Source organism: Diabrotica virgifera, chromosome 9 (genome assembly GCF_917563875.1).
Source record: "Diabrotica virgifera virgifera chromosome 9, PGI_DIABVI_V3a".
Classification (NCBI taxonomy): Eukaryota; Metazoa; Arthropoda; class Insecta; order Coleoptera; family Chrysomelidae; genus Diabrotica; species Diabrotica virgifera.
In genome coordinates, this window is record NC_065451.1 from 225374116 (window position 1) to 225388492 (window position 14377).

Here is a 14377-nt window from a genome sequence, read left to right on the forward strand (position 1 = left end):
GTTGTACATCACTCTTGTTTTTGTAAACGGGTGCTTGTCCACCTTCCATAATTCTATTAAATAGACCTGCTAGCCAACTTATTCATATCTCTCCCAATGCTCTCCATATTTAACCAGCAATATTATCTTGTCCGACTGCTTTTTCTTTCTTTATTTTTTGAAACGCTTGAACCACTTCCTCGTTTGCTATTTTGGTGACCATTGCTGTTACTGTCTCCGTTAATTCCACAGGCTGTCTGTCAAATTCTTCATTTAATAAACTGTCAAAGTACTTTCTCCATCTCTTTTTGACATCCTTTTCGTAAATTAGTATTTTATTATTTTCATCTGGTATACATCTAATCTGATTAAAATCTTTTGCTTTCTTTGCTCTCTGTTTAGCTATTTTATATATTATCTTGGTTTCGCTTTCCCTTTTCCCTGATATCAAGTTGATCGTATAGGTTTGAATACGCTTCTGCTTTAGTTTTTGCTACTGCTACTTTCGCTTCCTTTTTGACGACCATATAGTTTTGAAGGTCTGTGTCCGATCTATTTTCTTGCCCCTTTTTATATCTATAATTTTCCCTGTTAGAAAAACTTTTTAATATAAGGATAATTATAATTTCTACTTATATAATCTTAATAAAATTCGTCGCATCCTTGACTATTTCAAAACGAACACATCTAGTTTCCAAAACTAACTCCGAGAAAACACTGCTTCTCGGGTGGTCTCCCTTTTGAGTCGGCGATACAAGGAGCTTTGCACTATGAAAACATTCTATTTTAAGATACATCCTGTTTCCCAGGGGCTCGGTCGAAAATAAGAACAATCTTTATACCTTTAACTTGACCGTGTGTGATTTAAGCTGTTTCGATGTTGGATTTATGTGTCCTAAAATCAATGAAGGCCTTTGTCCCTACCGGACAGAATTAAAGCTTCTGTTTATTTCTGAAACGTAAATTAGACACGCATAGGACTTTGATAAATAAGTCCCCCTTCTTTTTGCGAAACCCGAAGGAAAGAAGAATCCTTAGGCCATCCGCACACACAGCTACTAAAAAGAAACCAGTTGGTAAATTTAGTTACCAATCATTTACTTATTAGTCACTGCCCATGTATTTTAATGAGTGTCCGCACACAGCGCTACTAGTTAGCAGCCGGTCTATAATGCGGGAGTGATCAGTCGACAGCGGACTGGACATGCAGGTCGCTTGGGGACTAGTTTCTAGCCTTTTGGGATATTTTATTTAAAGTTTAACACGCGAAATTGGCGGAAGAGTCGTTTAATATAAAATTAGAGCAACAAGTGGAAAACATCCGTGCCTATATAAACTTAATTAACTAGTTTTGATGGGAAATAAGCCACAATTTTACTAAACCAAAATGATTTTATTAATGTTTCCACATCCAAATCGGATGCCGTTGTCAAAATACAAAAAATATTAATGAATTAAACAAAATTGTAGCCTAGTAAAAAATTCTTCTAATAATTTATTTAATCTGACTCATTTATATCGGCAATTCAGACATATATTATACATTTTAAAGTAGAAGACTTTAAAATGATATTGCAAATATTTATGAGTTGCGTTCCTGGGACGACTTTAATTAAAGATCAATTATACGAAATCAACCCCAACTCAAGAATATCCGTCACAAAAAAATCATAACATGTGATCTGTCTTTAAAAATACAACTACATGCAACGGTGACAATAAATAATAACAACAATATCATTTTAAAGTCTTCTACCTTAAAATGTATATGTCTGGATTGTCAATATAAATGAGTCAGATTAAATAAATTATTAGAAGAATTTTTTACTAAGCAACAACATTTTTGTTTAATTCATTAATATTTTTTGTATTTTAACAACTGCATCCGATTTGGACGTCGAAACGTTAAGAAAATCATTTTTTAGTAAAATTGTGGCTTATTTCCCATCAAAAACTAGTAAATTACAAAAATTCCACGTGAAAATAGCTTCAGAACAACATATAAACTTAAACACCGCCTAACAAAGCTACTCAGTACAAAGTACAGTCAAGAAGTGACTCGTTTTATTAATTTTCAGTAGCGTAGTGTGCGAGCCATAGTTGATAACCAGTTGATAATTCTAGTTACCAACTAGTTTAGTTTCTTTTTAGTAGCTGTATGTGCGAAAGGCCTTATGCTTTAGTCGGTTTTAGTTTCTCAGTCACTTATTAGCCACCCTGATAGCTAGACGCTAGCGTTTTTAGCTCTACTCAGAATGTATTCTCTCGAATGATTACATTCTCACTTCACGGTTCGCATTTTCTTATAGTCTAAGAGCTAGAGCCGAAAAATCATCGTCATAAGTAATATGGAGTTTGGCATGTGAAATGTGTCTATTGTATATTGACAATTATGACCCCTTTCAGGCTGACACCTCAGTGGATACAGGAAGTAGCAATAAGGTATGAAAGGGAAAAGTTAGTGTAGTCTTTAAAGGTTTTCACCTCCTATCTTGTTAAACCTCCATCGATTTGCATGAAAATTGGTGACTAGTTAGAGCATACCCCAAGAAATAAAAATGATTTGGTGCCAACTTGCACTTTTACCCTGGGGATGGATACCACCCCTTCTCGGGGGTGAAAACTATTTTATTAAAAATAACCCCACAAATCGGTAGAGGGACAAATTATAAGTAAAATTTGTTATATCATGTTATTAAAATAAATCAATACTTTTTGAGTTATTAAAGATCAAAGATTTGTCTGTTTAAGAGCACATGCGTGAAATTAAGGATGATAAAAAGAACATATTAATTAATTGTATGTTACTAAAATATTATTTTCATATTATTTCGATATTATTAATTTAGCAAAAGTGTATCCGAATAGCAAAAAAATGTATGAAATGAGCTCCCGGAGAAGTTGATACCATTAAACATTATGCTACAAACATTTTTCAAAGTTTAGGCTCCCAAAAATTTGAATCTTAATTATTACATTATTTATATAAGTTTTTTAAATTGGTTTAAGACATGTAAAATTTAGCAAAAATGTATTCGAATATGTCAAATGCACCCATTATTGGACACCCCAGTTTCTGGACATATTCAGTTTATATTGATAGAAAAAATTCAATTAAATATCGAAATAATATAAAAATAATATTTTACTAACATATAACTAATTAATATGTTCTTTTTATCATCCGTAACTTCACGCATATGCTCTTAAATAGACAAATCTTTGATCTTTAATAACTCAAAAAGTATTGATTTATTTTATATATATATATATATATATATAACCGGTTCTATAGCGTTCTACGCCTTCCGGTACCCAATCGCCAACCTGTCGATCTAGCCAGTCATTTTCTTGAAGATTTCTTTCTGACATGACTTTTGTAATTCCTTGTTTCCAGGAGGTCGGTGGCCTTCCTCTTTTCCGTTTTTCTGGCGGTATCCATCTCATTGTAATTTTTGGTAATCTTTCATCTCCCATTCGTTGGACGTGTCCATACCAAGTAAGTTGGTTTCGTTGTACCTCGTCCACTATTGTTTTCTGCTTACCTACTTTTTCTCTGATCTGTTCATTTCGAACATGGTCCCATCTCGATATTCTGGTAGATCTTCTAAAAAAATCCATTTCAGTAGTAAGCAGCTTATTTTCGGATTTTTTTGTCATTTGCCACACTTCGGAGCCATACGTTAAAATTGGTTTCAGAATAGCGTCGTACATCCTCATTTTTGTATTTAAATTTATGTTATGTTGCCATAAGACAGGGTTTAGGGCTCTAGTAACCTTTCTAGCCTTCGTCACTCTATCATCTATACTGGGTTCCGTTCTTCCACTATTTGTTAATTTAATCCCTAGATATATATACTCTGTACAACCCCTGATGTAGTCACTTCCGTCAAGATCTAGGTCCTCCTGTTGTATTTGGTTACTGATGTGTAGATATTGTGTTTTCCTTATGTTTACCTCTAAACCCCATTTCCTGTATTCTTCCATCAATTTTCTGGTCATATATTCTAAGTCTTCCTTATCTTGGGCAACTACCACCTGGTCGTCTGCGTAATTCAAAGTGTATAATGTTATGTCTCCGATTGGTATACCCATACCACTGCATTTCTGCTTCCAAAGTCTGAGAGCACCGTCGGTATATATATTGAAAAGAATGGGAGATAAGCAGCACCCTTGTTTAAGGCCTTTTGTTACTTGGAAGCTAGATGACAGATGGTGACCTCTCTTTACCCTTGACATAGAATCTTTATAGAGGCATTGTATGGCTTTGATGACAGTTGCAGATATGTGTGTATTGTCCAAAACCTCCCACAATTTTTTCACGGGCACTGTGTCATATGCTTTCGTTACGTCGACAAAAAGTATATGTGTGTCTTGTCCACGTTCTAGTCTTTTTTCCATAACCTGTGTTAGACAGAATATATTATCAATTGTAGATCGGCCGGCCCTGAAACCACACTGTTCTTCGGATTCATAGGGTTGATATTCTTCGCAAATAATGGTTTTCAGTATTCTGCCATATAAACGGCTCATTGTGCTTGTTACAGTTATTCCCCTATAATTGTTGACATCACTTTTACTTCCCTTTTTGTGTATTGAAGAGATCCAGCCCTCTTTCCAGCTTTTTGGAACTTGTTCTCCGTTAATAATTCTGTGAAGGAAGTCTGTGATCATTCGGATTAATTTCTTTGAACCTGATTTTATTAGTTCTGCGGGAACATTGTCAGGGCCAGGTGCCCGACCATTTTTTAATTGTGAGATAGCTTTCTGTACCATTTATTTATTTTAATAACATGATATAACAAATTCTACTTAAACTTTGTCCCTCTACCGATTTGTGGGGTTATTTTTATTAAAATTGCTTTCACCCGCGGGAAGGGGTGGTATTCACCACCAGGGTAAAAGTGCAAGTTGGCACCAAATCAGTTTTATTTCTTGAGGTATGCTCTAACTAGTCACCAATTTTCATGCAAATCGATGGAAGTTGTCTTTCATCCCTTATTGCTACTTCCTGTATCCACTGAGGTGTCAGCCTGAAAGGGGTCATAATTGTCAATATACAATAGACACATTTCACATGCCAAACTCCATATTACTTTATGACGATGATTTTTCGGCTCTAGCTCTCCGTCTATTATTACACTCGGTTTTTCACGCGAATTAATTCTCTCACTCTTTATTAATCACATACTTGACTCTCACATCGCGGTTCACTTTACTATCAATTTTACATAGCAAATTTATGTATGTTTTGTAGTAAACCTAATAATAACTATATTGTACAGTTATTGTAAAAATAATAGTGATTGTGTTAAATAATAAAATAATTATCCCACACGTTTTTGAATCATTTCAACACCGATTTACACCTTGCTTCGACTCGACAAAGAATATCAGAGTCTAATTATATCAACCACTATAGAAGCTGGTTCCTCTCTTGGGTGAAGGACAAGAGATATTCACCAGGTCCATTTAACCACTGGTGAAGCGTTCTGCACATCCCTTCTCTTTTATTTTCCTTGTACTTCGTTTGACCACCACCAAGCCTCTTTATGCTCAAACTTCTTTCCTAGACGGAAGTTGGCGATCATATTGGCAATAATAACTTTGTTTACGACAGCTCTAAACAGATTAGCGGATGTCTCTTGATACCACTCTCAGAGATTTCAGAGCTAGGGTGTTCTTCTTCGGCCTGGGCCTCTCTCTCCGGCGATTGTGCCCTGTATTATGAGGCGTAGAAGGTTAGAGTTCTCTGGAATGTCCATTATCTGGAGCATTACGTTACCAAAATATTATAAATTTCGAATTTTTATCGTTTTTGTTATTTTTGTGCTCTTTTTCATTCGATGATTTCTTATTTGATCAACCCAACTTATCCGCAATACTCGTCGATAGATCCACATCTCAGAGGCCTCCAATTTTTCCATTAGTCTCTCTGTAAGGGTCCAGCTCTCCATGTCATACAGCGATGTGGAGAATATGTAGCAGCATATTAATCTGATTTTAAGGTTTAACGTAATATCTGTATTAATTAGAATCCTTTTTTTTTAATTATAGAAGGCGGCTCTGGCTTTTTCAATGTGTATTCTTATTTCTTTATTTATATATCCCAGTTATCGTTAACGTTGGCGTCCAACTAGGTAATATTGTGGACTCTTTCTAACTTTATTCCATTCGCTCTTATGTTCATTGGTTGTAACTCCGTTTTGCTGACAACCATAAGTTTTGTCTTATGTATTAAGTATTAATTTTAGCCCCTTCGATGACCCTGTTTATAAGTCGTTGCAAGTCTTCTTCATTGAAGCCGCTACCATGATATTGTCCTCAGCGTATCTGATGTAATATATGCGTATAGCACTACAGGGCTCTGTTTACAACTTTTTTGTAATTGAGGATTCTACATAAATGTGTAACTGAGCTGCTATTTTGTTCCATATTTCCTCTGTTCCTATTCTATCCTTTCTGCTTATTTCACATTTCATGGTATCTCGGTAGAAGATACCATGAAGCTTGGTCTAAAGAAGCTCTCTCTTTAGACCAAGTAGATAGTGACCCTAAGAGCACTTGGATTTATTTAAAAGATAAGGTAATCGAGGCTGCAAAAGACTGTGATGCAGTGGTTTCCACTGGCCGTAAGCCATGGATATCCGATAATACGTGGACTGTGATTCAACGCAGAAAATAACACAAAACTAGACACGGAACAAACGATGAATACAGAGCGTTATCGAAAGAAATCAAAAAACAGTGCCGCAAAGACAAAGCTGATTACATCTCTCAAATATGCAGAGAGATAGAGGAACATGGCTGTCGAAGTGAACCGATGGACTTATTCCAGAAGATCAAACTCCTTACCAGAGAATTTAAACCTCAAACGTGGTCTGTAATAGATAAGGAAGGTAATCTAAAGACCGATACTGACGAAATATTGGAAACATGGCGAAACTACTGTGACGAGCTATATAAAAATAACGAGGTATCAGCAGAACATCAGTGGCCCTCTGACTACCCTAGAGAACCTACTGTCTTACTCGCTGAAGTCAAAGATGCAATTAAATCACTAAAGAGAAATAAATCCCCAGGCATTGATTCAATACCATGTGAAATACTACAGTTACTAGGTGACAAAGGAATACATATCATCCATTCTATCTGTGTCGCTGTTTAGAATTCAGGAAAATGGCCATCTGATTGGTGCACCTCAATTTATATCTCGCTACATAAAAAAGGAACTACTACCAGATGTGAAAACTACCGCACACTGTCACTAATAACACATGCTAGTAAAATCTTGTTGCATATCATCAAAAACAGATTAAAAACCTATCTACATTACCAAATACCTCAGGAACAAGCGGGATTTGTAAAGGGTAAAGGTACAAGGGAACAAATCCTGAACCTGAGACAACTTATTGAAAAGTCTAGAGAATTTCAAGTATCAATGATTATATGCTTCGTTGACTACCAAAAGGCATTTGAATGTGTAAGCTGGATAAATCTGTGGTCAATTTTAATAGAAATGGGCGCACCAATGCAAATGGTGACACTTATTAAAAATCTGTACCAGTCTAATATAGCGACAGTACGACTAGATCAGAAGTTCTCAAACCAATTCAAGACCGAGAGAGGTGTTAGACAAGGATGCATGTTGTCACCTGACTTATTTGACTTAACATTTATGGTGAACATGTCATGAGGATGGTTTTAGAAGGATGGGCCGGTGGAGTAACAGTAGCCGGTAGGAAAATCTCCAATTTGAGATTTGCTGATGACACTACACTTATAGCAACAAATGAGCAAGAAATGTTTGATCTTCTGCGAAGAGTTGAGCACGAAAGCAATAAAGTTGGTCTGAAAATCAATAAAGCTAAGACAAAAATAATGGTGGTCGACAGATTCGACACTATTCAACTGACTAACATGTTACAGGAATACCAGATAGTAAACACCTTTGTCTATCTCGGGTCTAGTATAACTAACGATGGCAACTGTGAAGCAGAAGTTCGGAAACGTATTGGTATGGCAAAAAATGCGATGAGTCGCCTAACTAAAGTTTGGAAAGACAGATCTATCTCTCAAAATATCAAGATGAGACTGGTGAATGCCCTTGTATTCTCAATATTTCTATACGGAGCAGAGACTTGGACTCTTCGCGCATGCGAGCGCCAAAAAATTGATGCCTTTGAGATGTGGTGCTGGAGAAGAATGCTGCGCATACCATGGACAGCTCATAGGATAAACGTTTCTATTCTAAACCAACTCAATATTAAAAAAAGGCTGTCCACAATATGCCTGCAACGAATTCTGCAATTCTTTGGTCACGTGGTTCGAAGAGGTGACGACAGTTTGGAGAGATTAATTGTTTCTGGAAACGTTCCGGGGAGAAGATCAAGAGGACGATCACCAACTAGATGGTCCGACCAAATAAAGAATTCAGCTGGAAACTCATTCTGCGAAGCTCTTAGAGCAGCTGAAGATAGAGACCAATGGAGAAAGATTGTTAGGAATATTGGAAGAAATCACGATCCTCAGTAATGGGGAAACGACAAGAGAGAGAGAGGGGTATCTCGGTGCTATACTCCGAGGCTTATCTGTTGGCTCCGTAACGATAGTCTTTTTCCAGGAATCAAAGTTTAATTCTGTCATTGTTTCGTTGTATTTCAGTTTATTGTAAGTTCAGTTTAAAAACGCATTTAAAAAACCGTATCAATAGAAGTGAGATAACGAATTACTGGATTAAAAGATCATTAATGAGGTAATAAAATATCGGTAATATTATCTTAGATAAGTAGTTTATTTTAGCGCATTACTATTGTTTAAGTAGAAACTTATGTCATCGTCAAAATTGTTCAAAGTTTAATATTATATTTTAGAAATTTTCTTATTGATCAATATTCTTCTATATTCAATATTACATTGATGATCATGAATATGATCATGATTATATTGAATAATAAATATTAATATTATCAATATAATTATATTGAATATTAAATATTATTCAAGTTCTTCTTCTTCTTTTTGTGTAGGACATGACTCTGACTGTTTTTCAATGTGCCTCCAGTAAGTTGTCATTCCATCGTTTTCGTGGTCTTCCCAGTGATCATCTCTCGCCGTCCTTACTACTTTATTTGTTGTCATTCGGCTTATGTGGTCGTTCCATTCTTCTTCTTCTTCTTCTTCTTCTTCTTCTTCTTCTTCTTCTAAGGCACTACAGCCCAAATTGAGCCTTGGTCTCCTTTATTTTTTGCCTCCACGTTTGCTTGTCTGTGGGTGCTCTTCTCCATACACGGACTCCTAAAAGGGCATGTGCGTCGCTGTTTACTGTGTCTTTCCAGCGCTTTCTTGGCTTTCCAATAGGTCTCTTTCTCTGCATTCTAGCATTCAGTGCTCTTTTTGGTAGCCTATCCTCTCCCATTCTTATCACATGTCTGGCTCATTGCAATCTTTGTATTCTAATGAAGTATGACAGGGGTGCTTCCTTATAAAGTTGATAAACTTCGTTGTTGTATCGACTTCTGAAGATTCCGTTTTCCCTCACAGGTCCTAGTATTCTCCTCAGTACTTTCCTTTCGAATGTGTCGAGTTTGTTTTTGGATATTTCTTTCAGGATCCAGGCTTCACTGCCATAGCATGTTATTGGTCGAATTAAAGTTTTATAGATTCTCATCTTTTTATTTCGATGGACACTTTTAGACCGAAATATATGGGAGAGGGCAAAATAAGCTCGGTTTGCCTGAGTTATTCTCTTTCATATTTCTCCATCTTTTGATCCGACTTCATATATTTCTACTCCCAGGTATGTAAACTTTCCAACCGCTTCAATGTCATCTTTATGTACAATGTTTTGTGGGACTATGTTATTTCTTCTCGTCTGAGTCATTATTTTTCTTTTTTCTGTGTTAATTTCCAGACCTAGCATTTTTGTTTGTGTTTTTTACTCTGCGTATGTTTCCTGTGCTCCTGTTGATGTTCTACTCATAATATTAACATCATCGGCATGAGCGGCCAGTTGAACCGTTCGGTTGGGCAGTAGATTTCCTCGTCCAGTTTGCATTTGCCTAACCGCATCCTCCAGTGCCAGGTTAAACAATGTTAGGGCCAGCCCATCTCCCTGCTTTAGTCCCTGCGAAATTTTGAAATAACTGTCCGGTGGTTTTGTATTCGTACACATGCCTGAGTTTCATCCATTGTGGCTTTAATGAGTCTTATTAGCTTGTGTGGTTTTGCCAATTCAGCCAATATATAGTATAGTTTGTTCCTTTTGACTGAGTCGTATGCCTGTTTGAGTCTACAAACACATTGTGAACATCAATATCGTGTTCCCATGATTTGCTCAAGATCTGTTTGACTGTAAATATTTGATCCAGTGTCTATCTTCCCCGTCGGAAGCCCGTCTGGTACTCTCCAATAATATTTCTTGCTAGTGGTTGGAGCCGCTGGTTTATAATATACGTGAGGACTTTATATGCTGTACATAGTAGAGAGATTCCACGATAGTTTTTGCACTGGAGTTTGTCTCCTTTTTTATAGATCGGGCATACTATACTTTTCTTCCAGTCGTGGGGTATTTTCTCTTCTTGCCATATGTCTGATGAGCGCGTGGATGTGACTTGCTAGGTGGTCGCCACCTACCTTATACAGTTCGGCTGGTATTTCGTCAACTCCCGGAGCTTTAGCTTTATTGTTTTTCTGGACCTTAATAGCTTCGAGACTTCCTCTATAGTTGAAGCTTCTACTCCATTATCTACTTCATTCTCTTCTACGTAGTTCATACCCATTTCATCTTCCATGTCTACTTGTGTTCCAAGTATAGTCTGAAAATAATGCTTCCAGGTTTCTGTGACTTTCTGTTGGTCACTGATTATTTGCCCACTTTCATCTTTACATAGACTTGTTTGAGGTTTATACCCACTTCTTATCTTTTTTCAAAGTGTTTTCATCGTTGCCGTTTCTAGCATTCTTTTTATCCATTCTGTATCAGGTCGTGTTTCCGCTGCGTATGTCATTATTGGTCTGATGACTGTTTTGTAAATTCTGCCTTTCACTTCTTTTCCGATATTTTTATTTCTACAATTATTTCATTCGGGCAACCTGCGGTTCTGTTTGCTCTATTCATTTGATCTTCCACTTCTGTTTCGAGCTTTTCGTAGCTAGATACAGTATGTATCTCTTTCGTTACAATATGTGTATAAACCAATATTTTAAACACAGTATTTTTTTCTTTTTTAGATTCAAGCAGCAATATGGTTCACGTTATCATTATTAGCAATATTTTGCTATAATAATATCATTGGAAGATCGGATTCATTAGAAAAAACAAGCTATGGATATATCATTTATACGTATTATCTACGTAAGTATTTTGTTTTGTTCTCAAAGAATTTCACAATTTAAATATGCATAATATTTTATGTAATCAACTTCAGTTATCATCTGTGAATCCCAAAATCTTAAAAACTTGTAGAGGTATCAAACGGCACAATTAAAAATATACAATTATATATCCAAACCCATACATATAAGAAGGGTTGTTGGACAGGGATGCGTGCTTTTCCATCTTTTATTTAATGTTTATTCGGAAGCCCTATTTCAAGAGTCTTTGGAAGATGCAGAGATGAGAATCAAAATGAAAGGAGTATTGATCAAAAACATACGATATGCTGACGATGGTGTCTTAATTTGTGGCAACAGAGTCGATATTCAACAATTAATCACTATAATCGGAGAATACAGTAAGCGAATGGGATTAGAGATTAATACCAAAAAGACCAAATTCATGATCATCTCCAGAAACTTGAATGCACTTAAAAACTCCACTTAACACTGAATACCAAGTCCATTGAAAGAGTGAGCCAATTTAAATACCTGGGAACGTGGCTTTTTGAAAACTGGGCATCGGAAAGGGAAGTAAAATGTCGCATTGAGCAAGCTCGACAAGCTTACGTAAAATTCAAGAAGGTATAGACCTGTTCAGAGTTCGCTCTTCAACTGAGACTAAGGTTTACTAAGTGCTACATATGGTCGGTGCTGCTATATGGCGTAAAGGGCTGGACACTCAAAACAAGGGATATAAACAGATTAGAAGCATTCGAAATGTGGCTTTATCGCCGTATCCTAAAGATACCATAGACGGAGAAAGTCACAAATGTAGATATCCTTAAAAGAATCAACCAAGAACGCCAACTTTTCGAAACCATCAAGAAAAGGTAACATCCAGGTCACATCATGCGAAATGAGAAATACCAGTTGCTCCAACTTATAATCGAAGATAAAATTGAATTCAAGAGAGGAATGGGACGCAAGAAAATGTCCTGGCTCTGAAACATAAGGCAATGGACAGGTATTAACGACATACTACAATCACTGATACATATTGCAAGAAACAGAGAGTTGAGGGCATAGGCGCAAAATGTCGCCTGTCAAAATGTTCAATGTGTTTTAAATGTATTCATTTTTTTCGTATCCTGAGAAAACTAATAAATATTTTTAAAAAACTTAAACCCGCATATATTTGCTTCGTAGACCTAACGAAAGCATTTGACAGAGTCAGACTTAGCAATATAATAAAGAAAATGAAGCAAAAAAGGATACCGGCAAACATTGTAGAATTCATAAAACAAATTAACAATAACAACACAACAAAAATTAAAACAAACGACACCACTACGGCCAACATACGAGTACCAACACCAGGGGGAATCAGGCAGGGAGACAGCCTCAGTCCATTTCTATTCAATATGCTAATGGATGAAATAATAGAAGATGTGGAATTGCTACAACTGGGATACAGACTCGGCCACAGTAGAATCAGTATACTGTGCTATGCGGATGATGCAGCCCTGATTTCTGAGGATGAGGATGACCTACAAAGAAAACTTTATCGATTTTCCAAGCATGTCGACGACTCAACATGTACATATCCATGCAGAAATCAAAATGCATTACCACTGCGAAAGATCCAATTAGATGCAAGCTCGTGGTAGAGGGGAAACCCATAGAACAGTTAAACCAGTTAAAATATCTATGTGTAGAATCATCAAGTTATCATGACTCAGCCAGAGACCTAAGAGGACAAATTAACAAGGCCGCTGTCTTGTCCGGATGTTTAAGAGATGTGGTCTGGAATAACCCATATATGAGAATGGACAGCAAAGTTAGAATTTATAAAACTTGCATCAGACCTGTTGTGACCTTTGGCATTGAATCAAGAGAAGACACCAATAAAACCAAAATCATGCTACGAACAGCCGAAATGAAAACACTAAGGGCAATAGCAGGGAAGACAAGAAGAGATAGAATACGAAACAACATCATCAGGGAACAATGTGGCGTGCAAGATGTAGTCAGATGGGGCAGGCAAAGACGTAGAGAATGGTTCAGTCATGTAAAAAGAATGGAGGAGCACAGACTACCAAGAATTGCTCAAGAAGGAAAACCAGCTGGTAAGGGTCCACCGGGGAGAAAACCAAAAAGATGGAGAGATAGCTGGCAGTCTGCCTCTCAATAAATACTTCAACGTCGGAATTAACAGATCGACAGATCTACAACAAGTATAAGAAGAAGAAGAAGAAAAACTTAAACACAGAATGAAAGATTACATTATTACTGAGGGCCGAAAGTCCCTGAAAACTTCTATAATGTTTATTTTAATAAGTTAGGGGTGAAAATAAAAGAGAAACTTTAGTGTGATTTTTAATTGCAAATATTTCATTCAAAAGAAACTTTACTTTTTATTATTTATTAAACGCTTTTCTTTAGTTTAATCGTTTGCGTCAAATCTTTAGACGTTAATTTGACTGCCTTTTCTTCAATGCAATTGAATGAAAATTTGCAGATATATGCATCGCGGAACAGTACACGAATAGTAGTATGATACAATTGATCCAAAAGATGGCATAACCCAGACATCCAAAGTGAAAGTTATCCTCCAACACCAAATTGTTCTATATGGTCCACATAATGTTCAGAAAAAAGTCACACCATTTTGAGCGTCGGGTTTGGGGGGGGGAGGGAGAGGGGGAAGAAATCGGTACATTCGTAGTTATTTACGTTTTTCGTCAATATTTCTAAAACTATGCGGTTTAGCATGAACAAACTTCTATACAAAAATGTTCTATATTAAATTTGAAATAAAAAAGGCCCTATGAATAATCCTTCTAAAATGAACGGTTCCAAAGTTACGGAGGTAGTATAGTATAATTGGTCCAAAAAAGGCCTAACCCAAACATCCAAAGTAAAAGTTTTCCTCCAACACCAAATTGTTCTATATGGCTCACATATTGTTCAGTAAAAAGTTACACTATTTTGAGCGTCCAGTTTTAGGGGGAGATGGGGGAGAAGTCAGTAAATTAGTAGTTTTTTACGTTTTTCGTCAATATTTCTAAAACTATGCTTT

At 36.4% G+C, this 14377-nt stretch overlaps 1 protein-coding gene across 9 annotated transcripts in view; it reads left to right on the top strand.

Annotated features, from left to right (window-relative positions):
- The window catches only part of LOC114335148 (mucin-2), an 85309-nt gene that overhangs the window by 8360 nt on the left and 62572 nt on the right, over positions 1 to 14377 (top strand). For all 9 annotated transcript variants that reach the window (XM_050662580.1, XM_050662579.1, XM_050662584.1 and 6 more), the window contains exon 2: positions 11212 to 11335. In XM_050662580.1, coding sequence (XP_050518537.1) covers positions 11212 to 11335 — 124 coding nt within the window. The remainder of the gene's footprint in view (positions 1 to 11211; positions 11336 to 14377) is intronic.